Source organism: Eleutherodactylus coqui, chromosome 10, assembly GCF_035609145.1.
Source record: "Eleutherodactylus coqui strain aEleCoq1 chromosome 10, aEleCoq1.hap1, whole genome shotgun sequence".
Lineage (NCBI taxonomy): Eukaryota > Metazoa > Chordata > Amphibia > Anura > Eleutherodactylidae > Eleutherodactylus > Eleutherodactylus coqui.
This window is the reverse complement of record NC_089846.1, coordinates 102,301,261-102,318,132: the sequence shown is the minus strand read 5'-3', so window position 1 is coordinate 102,318,132 and position 16,872 is coordinate 102,301,261. Positions and strand designations below refer to the sequence as shown.

Sequence of the window (16,872 nt, the reverse complement as noted above, 5' to 3'; positions counted from 1 at the left end):
AAGTAGCCCTAAATAATATCCATTTAAAGCAATTGTTCTAACACATGGTTATTTTGCACTAGTATTCCTACTTACAGATCAATACAGCAGTGCAATAGTTAACTCCTTTAGGTCATCTCTACTGAATACCTGTAATCTACCTGTCAATGAGCCATCTATGAGAGGGCAGGAAGGGTCACTGGGTTTTTTTTTTTTTTTACACAAAGATCCTTTAAGACTGGAGTATGCAGCACAATCTGTGCAATCTTTGGCTTGAGTTGAGCCAGGAAAAGCTGCCTTGAAGGCATTGGTGACATGAGAGGTTCCTTGGCTGAGTCTGACGTATCTCCTTCCTCTTGTGTTCTGTATAAAAAAAAAATCTGAGCTTGTAAGCACAAAAAAACATCCCAGCACCAGACAGACAGCAGAGGACAGGCATGATCAGCTTCTCTATCACTGTCTGTGTATAGTGTGAGCAGTCAACCTCAATCCCAGGGGGTGGCAGCTGGAAAGAGAAAACTTTGTTCAGAGCTGGAGGGGAAAAGTTATTGGAGCTGCAGCCTGTGTGATTTCTATTGTGCTCAGCTCCATACAGCACCTGCAGGCAGAGACACAAGCAAGTCTGGATCATGAGCTCTGTGAACAGCTCTATTGCATAGGACCTGCTACTGCTGCTGGAAGGGACTGTTGTGTATCCTGGCTGGACCCAAGAACTCACCAGGGATTATTGCATCTTGCTATCCTATGGACCTTTTCCCTGTTGCCTCTGCATGATCATCACTTGTCACCATGCTCATCAAGCACTTTGTGACTCTAGCTGTGATCTGGTTCCAGGGATTCCAGTGCAACTCAGGTAAGAAGAGGCAGGGACCATCAGCTCCAGTGCATGTGGCTCTGCAATGTGTGGGTTGGCTATAGACGTTTTACAGCAAGTGTCAGGTGTGGGATTGGTTACACCATCTGGAAGTGGATTGCAACTTTCCAAGTACCAGCAGCTGGGATTATGAATGTGGAATGATGGAATTTAGTAGTAACTTTGTATTTTTTTTTTTTTTTTACTATTTGTTATTAAGTTTATTTAATTTGTTGCAACAGTTGACAGCTTCTGCTACAATATTTACATTATTCTGTTTTCAAAATCAGCATGTTCTGTATCAGAAGAAGTTCCCACGAAATGTACAATGAGGATAGTTATGTGATTAACGTCCTGTGAGAATTCCAGTTATTTTACGGAAGACCTCACTGTACCGCTACATCGCTTGTGAATTTGTATAGGATAACAGAGGACCTTTCATACAGTGCAGAATATTTCTCAAAGATGCACCTAAAGACGCAGAAAATTCTGCACCAAAATCTGTATGCTGGGCTCTGGAGCAGAAATCCGCAGCAGCTGATCAAACAAGGTGCATCTTGCAAAAATATTCTGCATGTGTGACAGGTCCATTCTAACTCCATAGACATTGAGAGGCTTTTCTTCACCCAGAGCCAAGAGTCAATAATGCTTCTCTAGTCTTTGATCTAAATACCCTGGTCATGGCAGAGAGGATCGTTGGCATCCTCTAATTGTAACACTAACGATCACTAAGGTGGGAGGAAACACATTTGATGGAAATCGCTACATTTTGTTGTGCTGTGCATGCAGAAGATGGGATAAGAATGTTCTGAGTTGGATGAGATCTGTTGTAGTATTAAGGCCAAATGATAAATAATTGATCAGGTTATAAAAATGAAACCTCATCATAAGGGAACTTTCAGACGGGACAGAATAGACCGCATGATACACCGCAAGCTGCGGTAAATTCCGCACCAAAATCCACATACTACCTGCGAGTTTTGATGCAGAATCGAAAATGGTGTAAAACTTGCCTGCAATTCAATATCAAAGACGGATTTTGGTGTGAAATTCCGCAGCTGCAGATTTGTCTGCGCCTTGCGTCGTCATTCCTTCCCATGTGACCGGTCACTTATGCAGTTCTGATTGATGAGGCCAGATTGGATTATATTTACTGACCTTATTGCAGCCTTATTGTAAAATTACACGCTATTGTACTACAAGCACGGCTAAACTTAGCACAGCTGTGACTACAATTGGGATTCTGTGTTTCTTTCATAACTTAAGTGCTGTCTGGATTCTTTCCCACTGGTAATAGCCAAAGAGCTCTCCAGTGTTACGTCATTCTATGTGTTTTCTGTACGAAGAACACTATTTTAGATATGTAGTAATATAATTGTTTGGCTGGGCTATGCATTTTTTGCTCATTTTCAGATATGTTTTCAATTAGTAATGCAATGTCCCAAAACTTTTACAAAAGTTTATAAATTCGACCAGCAGATGGCGCTTCCCTCCCCTTATTTTTCAAACTTGTGATCATTCAAGTGTCAAGTTTAGTGTTATCCTTTTGGAGCACAAGTGAAATAATTGAAAACTTGAGGTTTTTTTTTTCAAAGGGCCATAATACATGTTACATCTTGCCGGTATATATTGAATGGATAATTGTTCAATGTCATTGATCATTTCTGTCTTCTATAACTATTTGTCCCAATATTTTACCATCTTATGAACATATTAATTTTAAGAGAATCATTAAAAACTCTCCTTTATTTTCTTATCCTACTTTCCAGAAATGTCATCTCAGTGATCACAAGGACACACAATATACAATGGCAAGTTAGAGAACTTAATGGAATAGCCAAAGGTTTAAAGCTATTTATTAAAGAGTCTTTCTAGGCATCTAATGAATAATGTTCTTCACAGTTTGCTAAGCTGGAACCCAAGTGTATAGACAGTGCAGATGAGAACAGTGTTGTGTCAATGGCAGTGAAGAAGCAGCAGCATTCAGAGAGCATTGTGGCCCTATTCTTTCTGATTGGTGAGGATCGTGGAGGTTCATAGGGATACGCTAGTAGCATAAGTAATATTTGAAGTAGATTCATTACAGATACATGTGCTGTTTTGCAGCCTGATAGTTTTGTGTTACTGTCTCTATTTCATTAATTACATTTATAATTACAATTTACTGCTCAAAAGACCTTAATCCCTCATGGGACCCACCAGAGAAAAGAGTTTTTTTTATAGAATATCTGCATGTCCACTTTTAATTGCATCATTTGAATCATAAACTGACAAATCATCAATAAGGTCTTTTCAGGTAGGCAAATGTGGATCCACCTTACCACACGCTAGGGTTGTCTGAGGAGCCAGCACTTGAGGAACCCCAGTCCCGTCCCCCCCCCCCCCCTTAACCCTCCTAGCGGAATTTGGTCCTAGCTGTAGGGTCCCCAAGCTGTTACTTGCATAGTTCTAGTAGTATGGCTGCTTACACCCCACAGGGCTGAGGTGAGGTACCTGATGGTGTGAACAGGTGTGCATGCAAAGACTGGCTATGGTCAGGGTTGGTGGCACAGGTGCAGTAACAAGGTCTGGGCAGATGGTCAGGACAGGCAGCAGGCAATAATAAAGTCCAGAATACAGAGCCGATGTCAGGGAGCACAGAAAGAATTGTCAGGAACACAGGCAAAAGGTCAGATCCGGAATATACAACTAACGGGGGCTTTGTCTCTAAGGCTGAGGAGACCAATTGCTTAGGTATCCTCCATATGGAGAGGATGCCTAATATAACAGGACCTGGAGGGAGATTGGTAGAGGACATGTTTAAGGCGCATGCACTGGTTCTTTAAGTAAAGGAGCAGGAGTATGCGCATGCCCTACAGATATAGACCGGAGTAGGACAGAGCATGGCAGGAGACTGGCACCCAGCCGCTGCCACAACTGCAGGTGAGCTAGTAGAGCGGCTGCGGTGCGCCATCACAGGTCTAATAGGTTATTTGTGAATCAACCCATAAGAAGTAGATTCTATTATCAAGTACTTGGCTCCAAAGCTAGCTGCAAGTGGGTTAAGTGCATATAATTGTGTCTGAGTCCGGCCCACTGAAGGACCTTCTTTTACTATAGTGGGTCAATCCATAAAGGAAATCAGATTTAAAATGTGGGAGTCATAGAGCAAATGTATAGAAAAATACCGGTGATAACAGAACAGTTGGGTTTCTTAGGTGGTATAATTAATTGGTAGTTTAATATATAAAAATGGATATTTGGCTATACAAAGATAAGCTCTATAGCAATTCTGCAATATGCTTCTCCTATCAGACTCTTATGGATGAGGCAGGGTTCCCATAGCCTTCCCTACAGCCTTTCAGCACATACTGGCCCTTTTATCACATAGGATTTAAACGAGAAAAACCAGAAACTTTGATTTACGAGTATCATCCCTGCTCTTTTATCATATTGATCCCACAAATAAGGGAGAAGGTACATGAATGGAAGCATCCTTGAATAAGCCCTGCCTTAATGTATAAGCAGAAGTTCCCACAACGATGAGAAGACGCCACTTTATAACTGCAAAGTCTCTAAAGCTATCCATTTCATTCTGTCCATACAGTGCTTATGTAAGACTATATCCTACACTTCTCCCTCCGCAGAAGATTTCCTGCCAGATTTCACCACCCAATTCCCCGCTTCTCATATCACAAGGGTGTGAATACACTTGTCTAATGTAATACGAAGACCTGATGACATTCATTCTCATTAAAGGTGAATGTTTCAAGAGCTGCACATAGAAGACAGGGAGAATTGCAAGTCTCTAGAACTTTAGCATTGATCTATCACCTAGAATTCCCATGTAGAGGTACAAGAATGAAAGTTTAAGGTCAAGCCTGAGAGCAGGGAGAATATGCACTTATAAATCAAATGAGAATAGACTAGACTAGAGACTAGGTGGGCCAAACTCTTGTCTTCTGTCAAGTCTTATCCTTATTTATTGGCTAAGGATTTAAGTGGGTAATGCGTTAAAGAGCCTGGATACTCTATAAATCATCCACAGAGCAGGTCAAATATGTGTTCTAGTTTCTCTGAAAATAGGCGATTATTTCTCTTAGCAGAAGAGACTAAACTTTCTTTCCATTATATGTTTATTAGCTCACAGATGGAGCAGCGCTGAAGTTGTCATTTCGCTCTCTGTTTGTGAATCATACCACAGTAATTGGCCTGTAGTACATTATGTTGTAAAACCACAGATAACACGTTGTGATAAAAATGAGCTGTGCCATACGAAAAACTTATTTCCTCTTTTTTCCACTCTTTAGTACAAATGCAGAACTTATCAAGCTATATACCTATACAGATGTAGCAAATGTTAACTTGACACTCAAGTTTCAGCAAACTTTAAATTGACTCAATGTATCAAAAACACAGGCGTAACTTGTTGCTATTAGGCCCCAATGTAAAATCTGTAACAGAACCTTATATTGCTTCAATTACAGAACTGGGATACTCAAGAGAGACCTTATGTGCCTTCATTAGGGTGCTTTCACATGGGTGGACTATTTCTGCAGGATACAGTAGAATTTGTGGTCCTGTTGAAAATTCTCTCCCCCCGCTACCCCCTGAGATCCCCCACCACCCCCCAAGCACGCTCGGACAAGAATGCAGTTACTCGAGAAGAGCGAGGCTCGCTCATCTCTAGTGGTTACCATGGAGCTCTGCGGATTTTGATGCAGTTTTTCATGGTGGCAAATTCAGCTGTGTCCTGTATTAGCATTAGAGATGAGCGAGCGAGTAACTGCCTTCTCGTCTGAGCAGGCTCGGGGGGGGGGGGGGGCGGTGGGGGTGAGCAGGGGGCAGTGGGGGGTAGCGGGTGGTAGAGACAGAGTGATCTCTCCCACTCTCCCCCTGCTCCCACCCGCTCCCCCCCCCCCCCCCGAGCCTGCCTGTGGATTTTGATGCAGATTTCAAAAGGGCTTAAAACCTGCCTGAAATTCCACATCAAAATCTGCAGTTAGACCTGCAGATTTTGGTGTGGAATTAAGGAGATATGGATTTGGCTGCATCCTACGGCGTAATTCTGTCCTGTGTGAAAGGCTCCTTACGCTGCAGGGCCCAGGTGGGACCACATTCTCTGCACCAATAAAGTTAATGTTTGTTGCAACTGTGTAGTTAAAATAGACAATACTTCAATAACAGGCCCTGTGAGTGAGAATCATAGGTGACCATATAGTTGGATCTCCAAGTATTAGATATTTATGGCATGTGACATATCTAGTCTATATACCATAACATTCTATGATAGCATCTTCTGAGTAATTTTACACTGCGGTGCACATTATAGCTTCCCAGCTCTATTTTTTCTATTTCTTATTACTAATGCAAGCCCAATTCCCAAAAAGTTGGCAAAATGTTAAGAAGAAAAGAATACAAGGATTCGGAAAATTCCTCATCTAACCATATTTTATCCACACTATAACATAAAACACTTATCAGAAGGTGAAAGGGAGACATTGTTCCATTTCATTAAAAAAATGACCATCTTGGGCGGTTTGGATTCAGTCCAGAATGTCTCCAGAGTTTGTTTCTTGGGTCTCCACTGGCTCTTCGCCTGCCAGATTTACGACTGGGTAATGTTCCCAGTCTGGTTGTCCTAATTAAATGCTTCCAGTGCCTGTCAGAGACCTTCCCTTTACATCCTCTCCCCTATCCCCTCCCATCATACCTTTCTTATTTCTTTCTTTTTCTTACCTACACTTGTTGAATGCTAGTTTATGGACAGATGTCGGTGCCTAATCCTGCATAGGGGGCTTTTTTTTTATTTTTTATACTAGAACGATGCTTGCTATAACAGCCGGAATTTGTTCTGCCCAGATGTGGTCAGCATTTCCTGATTATTGCTGTATTGGTCATTATGTATTTATATATATGCCTAAATCCTTTTTATGTAATTGGTCAAACTAAATAAAAATGTATTGAACCATAAAAAATTATCTTATTTAGATGATGGCAGCAACACATCTCACAAAAGTTGGGCGGTGCCATGTCTACCATTGTGTAGCATCCCCTCTTCTTTTCACAACAGTCTGTAAACATCTGGGGAGTGAGGAGACCAATGGCTGGAGTTTTGATGTTGATCTATTTTTGTCTGATGTAGGATTCTAGCAGCTCATCAGTTTTGGGTCATCTTTGTCGGATTTTTCATTTCATAATGCGCCAAATGTTTCCTATTGGACTCTTCTTCTTGAAGCCATGCTGCTGTGATCGATGCAGTATGTGGTTTAGCATTATATTGCTGAAATATGCAAGGTCTTCCCTGAAAGAGATATTGTCTGGATGGGGCACAATTTGTTCTGAAACCTCTATATACTGCTCAGCATTGGTAGTGCCTTTTAGGATGTATAAGCTGCCCATGCCATAGGCAATAATGCAATCCCAAACCATCAGAGATGCAGACTTTTGAACTGCGCTAATAACAAGCTGGATAGTCCCTCTCCTCTTGAGTCCGCAGGACACGGCGTCCGTGGTTTCCAAAAAGAATTTCAAATTTTCATTCATCTGACCACAGAACAGTTTTCCATTTTGCCTCAGTCCATTTTAAATGGGCTTTGGCCCAGAGAAGACGCCGGCATTTCTAGATTGTGTTGATATATTGCTTCTTCTTTGCATGATACAGCTTTAGGGTTGCAATTGTGGATTGTACGGTGAACTGTGTTCACAGACAATGATTTCTGGAAATATTCCTGATCCCATGCACTGATTTGCATTAAAGACTTGTGCCTGTTTTTAATATAGTGTTGCCTGGGGGTCCGTAGATCTCAAGCATCCAATATTGACTGACAGCCTTGTCTCTTGTGCACCTGAATATCTCCAGATTCTCTGAATCTTCTGATTATATTATATACTGTAGATGGTGGGATATTCAAAGTCTTTTCAATTTTACATTAAGGAACATTTTTCTGAAACTGTTTCACAATTTTGAGACACTGTTTGTCACAGATTGGTGAACATCTGACCATCTTTGTTTCCGAGAGACTCTGCCTCTCTAACATGCTTTTTTTAATACATAGGTGACGTGGCAATAAATTGATATTACAGCTGTTTTTCATTAGCACCACTTACTTTTCAGCCTTTTGTTACTCCTGCCCCGACTTTTGTGAGATGTGTTGCTGCCGTCAATTTCTAAAAGAGTTTATTATTTTAAATAAAATGGAAAAATATCTCCCTTTCCTCTTCTGATGTGTTCTCTGTTCCATTGTGAATAAAATGTGGTTAGATGAGATTTCCAAATTATTGCATTATTTTTCCTTTACATTTCTTTACTTTTTACACAGCGTTCCAACATTTTGGGGATTGGGGTTGTAAATTATCATTACAAAAGGTTATACATTTAGTTCTCTAATCATTTAGAGAAAAGTATTTTGTTTCCTCATGACAGAGGTCATATCTAGAAGGGATTTGGAGAACAAAGTAGCTTCACATCTGGAGCAAAAAAAATTAGAATTGCAAAGACTATTAACTTGCTGTAACCTCAGCAACCAAGGGACGTGCAATCAATCTTACGCAAACTTTTACATACATGTTTTCAAATCATACAAGAAAAAAAGATAAAGCAAACTCCGTCTTTGAAGGCAGTCTAACTATTGAACGACCCCTTCTGTTACCCTACGCGCTCTCTAGTGGAGAGCTGCTACAGATAATTCAATCTTCACTCAGCTTCTCTCCCACCACCATTGTCTGAAGTATACAAGCACCATTTAAGGATTAGTACTCAGTTACATTCCTAGTCATAATCCAAGTCCTGTGAAAAAGTTGGATATGGACTTATAGAGGGTATTAGTGTATCTTGACGCCACCAGAAGAACTGGTGGAGCCAAGATAGGAGGAGTTTGACAGGGAGTTGCCGCCCCCTCTGCATGATTGGCTGTCCTGCATTCTCCCCATACTGACCCTCACAGGTTCTGTAGCCAGCGCCGTCCGCATTGGAGGAAGTTCAGAGCCGGCGCTCGGGGCTTATCAGCGCTGAAGGGCACTGGAGCACGCAGTGGAGGAAGGTGATAGCACTGCATGTGCACTTCACAGCCCAACTGTGCGACAGAGCGGTGATTGGTGGCTGTCAGTGGCTGAGTGCCTACGTTCAAAGTGGTGTGCAGCGGTGGAGTGCTGAACCCAGGTGTTGAGATCACGGCGCTGCTGTGGGACGCACGGCTCAACAGCGGTGCTTGCCACTTTGGACGTACGGATCGCTTAGCGCTTCACATCACCAGCAGCGGCGACGGCAGGGAGGGGGTGGTATTTATAGTTACCTATAAAGTTTGAGTGTTCGACATGGCAGCAAGAGTCAGCCAGGAGCAGTAGGTGCTTTGGCTGATGAAGGCTCCACACGGAGAAGTAGCAGCGGCCCGCTACAAGGCAGCTAAAGTGAACGCCAGGGACAAGGAGAGCGGGGATGCTGAGACAGCGGGTACAGTGAGCGGCGCCCCAGAAGCAGGACCTTGTGAACCACAGAAAGGGGACAATAACGTGCAGCCAATCACAGACAGGGGGCGGAAACCCCCTGTCAAACTCCTTGTATCTTGACTCCACCACTACTTCCGGTGGCGTCAAGATACACTAATACCCTTATAGAGTTGCTATCATTCTAATGGGTAGCACTGTGGAACCACATAGAAAAAAATGTTCAAAAACTTCATAGTATGTCAGTTAGTACATGATTGGGAAATATTTAGCCTAATTATGGACTCACCATGGAGTGAAACAAGTTTTTTTTACATATTCGGGTGTTATAATGTGAAACCATTGTATTATTGCTTCTATTAATTGGGTTGTATTTCTTGATTGCTTCTAACGAGTTTCTTTAGCTGGCTCCATAGATTTTCGATGATGTTATGATCAGGGCTATTTCCAAGCAGTGTAATATGATTACCTTGAAATCACTTTTTGCACACATCATCAACATGCCATTGAGCTGAATCCTGCTTAAAGAATAAAGGATACATTATCTTGGAAAACATCAGATGCAGAAAGCTTCAGTCTGGGCTCAAGTATTTCATTCATGTATTTCTTTGCATTTGCAGTCCTATTCTCCTCACAAATTATGCCCACACCTTGTGCCATCATACATCCCCAGAATATAACACTGAGTGCTTCATGGTGGGTGAAAGGCAATCAGGGGGCAAATCTTCTCCAATTCTTCTCCTTACATACTTTGTCATCCTTGCTGAATAGGGAGATTCTTGTCTCATCACTCCAGATGATTCTGTCTCATTGTTCCTCTTTCCCGGTAACATGGATTTTAGCCCATTGTAATCTTTTTAGTCTTTGTTTGAACTCTAAAAACTGTTGTCTTTTATGGGGGGAAGGGGGTATTCTAGCATTTAGATCATATTCTTTCAGACTACTCAGAATAATCTTTACACTTGACTTCATAGCACATGGAGACAGTTCACTTGCTATGGACTCCGATGATTTTCTTCTTTTACCTAGACGCCATCTGTTAATTCCTCTATCACCCCTTGCAGTTGTACACCTATTCCTACCTTTACTAGTCTGGATTTGTAGTGAGTCTTCTTAGACTTAGGCTGCCTGTCCACGGGCGTTCTTGCATTGCGTTATCCGCGGCAATAATCAGGCCCCGGGTAATGCAGTGCATGCTGTCCATAGGGTTACTATGGAAAGCGCAGCCCCCTGTCCATGAGTAGAGAATCATAGCGATTCTCCGCTCGCAGGATTCAAATCACGGCATGCCACAATTTGCCGTGGTTTTCCACGGTAAGCCTATCTGTCAGATACGCTCAGCGCAGAGAACTGACAGAGACCCACCCTAATCCCCCGCTGTGGAATATCGCTATCGATATTCCGCAATGGCCATGCACAGGGGACCTAAGACTTCAGCACTTTTGAAATGCAGTACCTCCTTTAGTGACGTTATCACCAATTTCCTTCTAATTTCATCATAAGTGTAGCCTTGTTCAAGCAAAATAACTATTTTACATCACATTCAACTCTTTTCACCATTTTATTTATTTTACTAATTTATATAAACTCACTAGGAAAACAAAAAAGTGTCCAACCTGATAATAATCGCTCATTGCAAAAGCAGAAATTCTACTGTCAACTATAAGAGCTGAATGCTACTGTGACCTCATTGGCTCCTTGACAAGACACAATATCACCTCATTGGCTTTCTAAACTATTATCTTCATTGGTTATATGCATGCAGTGCTTTTTCTTCCATCAAAAAGTTGGGTAGTCAATGGGGTCCGTCCGGCGCTGTTCGATTCTGTCCAGAGATGGAACCGTTCAGTCACGGGGATTCCCCTTTCCTGCTCCCTAAACATAGCAGAAAAGCAGAATCCCCAACACAGATGTGAAACCACCCATTCTGCACTGTATATGAACAAAGATATTATATACTATTATCTAAACTCAACTAAGAACAATTGAAAGAAAGAATGCTCCCCGGGGTGCAAATAGGAAAGGGAAGTAAAAAGAAAATAGAGTCAATTTCTTTAACAACTGAAGCCATTGTTGGACCCTTCACATATAATATTATAACAAAAGAGATTCATATTCAGAAGACTCTTGGAATCATCCATGTTTTCAGACATTTCTCGCGGTTATCTCTAATAGAAGAAGTGATATCCTCCATCATCATCATCATCTACGGAACTCTTTTAAGCCAATGTTGTAGGTGGATTAGTTTGTTACCAAAGGGTCAGTATTAGAGATGAGCAAGCATACTCGCTAAGGACAATTGCTCAATCGAGCATTGTCCTTAGCGTGTACCTGCCCACTCGGAAGAAAAGGTTCGGCTACCAGAGCTGGTGAGAGGTGAGTTACGGCAGTGAGCAGGGGGGAGCGGGGGGAGAGAGGGAGAGAGAGATCTCCCCCGCCGCTACCTGCCTGCCACTGGAAGCCGAATCTTAGCAGGTACTCGCTAAGGGCAATGCTCGATCGAGTAATTGCCCTTAGCGAGTATGCTCGCTCATCTCTAGTAAGTAGAGATGAGCGAACGTACTCGTTAAGGGCGATTTCGCAATCGAGCTTCGCTACTCGGGTGATAAGATTTGGGGGGCGCTGGGGGGCGGCGTGGTGGAGCTCTCCTCCCCCACTCCCCTCTGCAACCCCCCGCTCACCCCCGGCGCCCCCCGAATCTTTTCACCCGAGTAGTCAGGTACTTGAAAACAGCGGTGCTCAATTGCGAAATCGCCCTTAACGAGTACGTTCGCTCATCTCTACTAGTAAGTATACAAATCCTGGCAGCATTACCAAATGATAAATCACAGAGTGTTTGTATGTAGATAGTGGTATATCACAAAGGCGGAGTGGGAAAAAGACAGGAGACTTCGATAAGGAAGCATCAGTGAATTTAAAAGATATACGCCATACTGCTGACCAAAAGTTTGCCAACAAAATACAGTCCCAGAATATGTGTAGTAGCATAGCCGCCTCTCACCCGCATCTCCAACATATGGATGGGATGGAAGGAAATAAAGTCTGTATTCTGGAAGGTACTCTATACCAATGATATAAAACCTTAGAGAGCATGTCATTGGCTCAGCGCAGGGACCAATCTGATTGATGAGAGGCAGCAGTTACTCACCCATTCATAAATTCATGAATGGGTGTGTGAGTGAGATCTGCCTCTGATTGGTCAGGCTGTGACCAATCAGAGGCAGCTCATTCAGCAGGCGGGGATTTTAAATCCCCAGCTGCTGAATACTACTCACAGCTGTTCAGAGCAGTTCAGGAGGACTGCCGTCGGCCGCGCTGAACTCCGTCTGCCGGGACCAGGTGAGTATATATGTTTTTTTTATTTTTACACATTTCTGGATGAATTGCAGGGAAGGGCTTATATAGTTAAGCCCTTCCCGACAATTCATCCCGCGCTCGCCGGCAGGCCATTGCTTTCAATGGAGCCGGCTGTATTGCCGGCTCCATTGAATTCAATGGGCTAACATCATTTTTCTCTGCCACAGCTGTTACAGCTGTGGCAGAGGAGAACGATCTTTATGCTGACAGTGCGAGGGGGGTCTCACTCTTTCCACTATTGTGGCTTAATAGTGGGACCTGGGAACTTGAGATGCAGCCCAACATGTAGCCTCTCACCTGCCCTATCCGTTTCTGTGTCGTTCCCATCACTTTCTTGAATTTCCCAGGTTTTCACAAATGAAAACCTTAGCGAGCATCGGCGATATACAAAAATGCTCGAGTCGCCCATTGACTTCAATGTGGTTCGTTACTCGAAACGAACTCTCGAGCATCACTGAAAGTTCGACTCGAGTAATGAGCACCCGAGCATTTTGGTGCTCGCTCATCTCTAGAATCCACCTAACAGTTGCCTTGTCAATCCCATATTTTGTCATTGTTTCAGTAAGAATGGTATGAGATACTTTGTCAAATGCTTTACTAAAGTCAAAATATACTGTATCCACCGCATTTCCCTGATCAACCCAGTCGGTGATTCTGTCCTAGAAGGAAATTGGATTCGTATAGCATGACTTGTTTTCTACAAACTCATGCTCTACCTGCTCTACACTGTGCATTGGTATGCATCATTAGTCTAAGGGCATATTCATCATTGCATTCCGAGCATGCTTGGAGTTTGGAAGACATAGAAACCATGAATGTAGCATTGGGCAGTGACTACTGTCTGCTCTATCCCTCTCACTCCTTGCTGGCGGTACTCTGCCTCTTTCTACCCTGGTTTCTATGTTTTCTATGCTCTGAGCATGCTTAGAATGCCCTAAGATCAATATGCCCTAAGACACTACACCTGCTTACATTGACCAGTGTTGTCCAGATGAGCAGTACTAGCCAGTCAGAGTAGTAAGTAGTGTCTTAGACTACCAATGCATACTAATACACAGTGTGCATCAGATAGTCAGAGATGTGGTGCAGCCATCTCTTTTTGTCGAGGCCCGGAAGGTTGCTTTAATAGCACATTACTACAGCATTTGTAGCCTTATAAAATGTTTTTACCTTTGCCTTACATGTTTTAAGACTTCAGTGTAATTCAGCCTGTTTGTGTGTAAGAGGTTAAGGTTATAAGAGAAACTCTTCCCAGTTTGTATACACATTTCCCACCACACTGACTAACCCACAAGGTTGCATGTTATAGTCCATGGGAAATTAAGCTATAATGTTGCTTTATCAATGTGGCCCTTTACATTAAAGGGGTTGTCTGGTTATAAACCAATTATGGCCTATCCTTAGGATAGGTCATCAATACTAGATTGGCAGAAATCCGTCTGTAGGGACCGCCACCTATCAGCTGATTTCTGCAGGAAGCAGACAGCTCCGGTCTTACATTAGTGGTCAGGCTGTATATTACAGGGCAAGTTACCATGGAAATAAATGGAAACTTTGCCTGCAATACCAAGCCTGACCGCTGTAGTAAAAACAGAGCTGTCTGTTTCTTGCAGAAATCAGCTCAGTGAAATAGTATGAAAGCCTGGCACACAGCTGAACAGCGGGGTTCCTGGGTGACAGACCCCCTTCAGTCTATTGATGACCTACCCTAAGGATAGGCATCAGTAGTTTATAAACAGACAACCCCTTTCAAGTAATAAGTTTTAGAAGCATTTCAAACTACTTCCAGAAAATGAGGTATAATGATTTAAATCCCTTTATGCACTATGCTCTTTACTCTGGCAAAGGCCAACTGGGAGTAGGATGGTTTTGCTTGCTAATGCCTGCTGAACCTGGGAGGAAGCACTGGGACTCCGGAACTCTGCTCAGATTGCTCCTAACAGCCTTGCATTTCCACCTTGCTCCTCGCATCCTTTCCTGTGTTTCTGGTTAGTGTGGGAAAGATGCAGCAAAGGAAGTGCTCAGGGTGTTTGCACAAGCACAGTAGAATTGTTCTCTGTTTCAGGGTCACAATAGTGGGACCTCAAAGATATTGTGCAAAGCCAGGAGAATGCATGGGATTTATGAGCACAAAGAAAACCATTTATCAAAGTCTCACAGCTGTAGCACGTGGGCATTGTACGACAAAACAACCTGGTTGTGAAAATGGTTAACGCATTTCAGTTTTCCTAAATGTTCTATTCAAAAGATTAGGCAGTACTGTATATGTGTCCAGGGGTGGGCCAGGCTCCATTGGTGCTGCCCATAGCTTTAGAATTCGCCCCCTGAGCATCAGCATGGTAGTTGTTGGATGAGCAATAACCAATTTAATTATTTCCTGTTGCATCTTTTTTAGAGATGAGCTAGCATACTCGCTAAGGCAAACTACTCGAGCGAGTAGTGCCTTATGCGAGTACCTCCCCGCTCGTCTCTAAAGATTCGGGTGCCGGCAGGGGGAGAGCGGTGAGTTGCGGGAGTGAGCAGTGGGAGCTGGGGGGAGAGAGTGAGAGAGAGATCTCCCCTTCGTTCCTCCCTGCTCTCCCCCGCTGCTCCCCACGCCCTGCCGGCAGCCGAATCTTTAGAGACGAGCGGGCAGGTACTCAAATAAGGCACTACTCGCTCGAGTAGTTTGCCTTAGAGAGTATGCCCGCTCATCTCTAATCTTTTTCCATTAATACTTAGTGTTCTAATTTACAGAGAGAAACAGTGATTGGTAAAAGAAATAGAAAAGCAGGTTATTGTCCCCTCCGACCTCCAGGATTTTTCCTGAGCTGTACCAGTTCTTTAGAATGCGCTACCACAGAACTCTGACAACTTTAAGCGCGCCCTAAAACACATTAGCCCTTATTTATGAATGTGTTTCTGGCAGATTCATGTCTAAAACTGTTCCAGAATTAACATGCATGGAGTTTTTAGACAAAAAGAAGAAAAACATCCAACAAATTCATCATTTTTTTTGTCCCTGAAAGTGGGTGTGGCCAGTTTCAGTGTAACTCTTTGACACATGTATTAAGTGTTACTACAAGAAAATGTCAGTAAAAAGTTGGTATAAATGAAGAAGCATTAGGCACACACTCTTTTTGGTGCATTTTGTTTGCCACAAATGCAACTACATGGATAGTTTTTTTTCTTGATTTTGCCCCTTTTTTTGCTTTATTATCATTATTTTGATTGTTAACTAATAATTGTATATTAGTGGATGATACAGAATAAAATTGTTGGAGTGAAACATAATTCTGAATCCAAGTTGGCACAATTTTGGCACATGTAGTAGTGTTATGCGGAAATTGGCGCATTTTTTGGTGCATAAAAAACTATATGGATAGGGTGATTTGTTTCATGTTTTCCCCTAATTTATGTGTTAAAATCAGGTATTAGACTGCTGACTATTTTTTTTTATATTAGTAAACAAAGCAGAATTTAATTTGTACGGCAAACATATTTTGGAATACAAATTGAAGCAGGCAGCACTTCTATGTGAAAATGTTTGGTGTATCTGTCCTATTTTTGGTGCAGCATAAATTGTGCCAATATTAAATGCCCATGCACCATTTTTGTAAATTTGGAGCAATTTAAGACTGAGTTCTAAAAAGAATTGGCGCAATATATGCCAATATTCATAAATAAGGGCCTTTGTTTTAGGGAGGCCTACCATAATCCCTAATCTAAACTCTTCTTCATCTACCCTGCTTCTATGCTTCCCCTTGGAAAACAGACACCCTTCTTCCCACTGCATTCTCCATGCACCCTATTGCCCCTCTGTTTATACGCAATCATAGCTGGTGATCCTTGTGATCGACTCATACAGCTTTATGTGTATGTATGTATGTATATATATATATATATATATATATATATATATATATATATATACAGTATATTTCTCCATTCCCCGGGCTGTACTGAACAAGTTTTATAGTGTGGGGGAAAACTAGAGTACCCAGAGGAAATCCACTTAAACATGAGAAGAACATACAAACTCTATGCAGATGTTGTTCTAAGTGGGATTTGAACCTGGGACCCCACTGTGTTAATCGCTGAGCCAACATGCTCCATATTATTACAAAAGATTAGCAGCACTCTATATGTGTCCAGGGGTGGACCAGATTCTCCTGATGCCCAAGGAAATGGTTTTAGAATACGCTTCCTGAACATCAGCATGATAGTTGTTGGATGAGCAGTACAAACCTCTAGCTTGGTAACAAGATGTGATATGGGTG

At 42.4% G+C, this 16,872-nt stretch overlaps 1 protein-coding gene across 1 annotated transcript in view; it reads left to right on the top strand.

Moving 5' to 3' along the window:
* Positions 1-367: 367 nt before the first annotated feature.
* Positions 368-16,872, top strand: part of LOC136580796 (vascular endothelial growth factor receptor kdr-like) — a 203,148-nt gene continuing 186,643 nt past the window's right edge. The window contains exon 1 of the mRNA XM_066581654.1: positions 368-832. Within this exon, the coding sequence (XP_066437751.1) occupies positions 769-832 (64 nt within the window). The 5' untranslated portion in view covers positions 368-768. The remainder of the gene's footprint in view (positions 833-16,872) is intronic.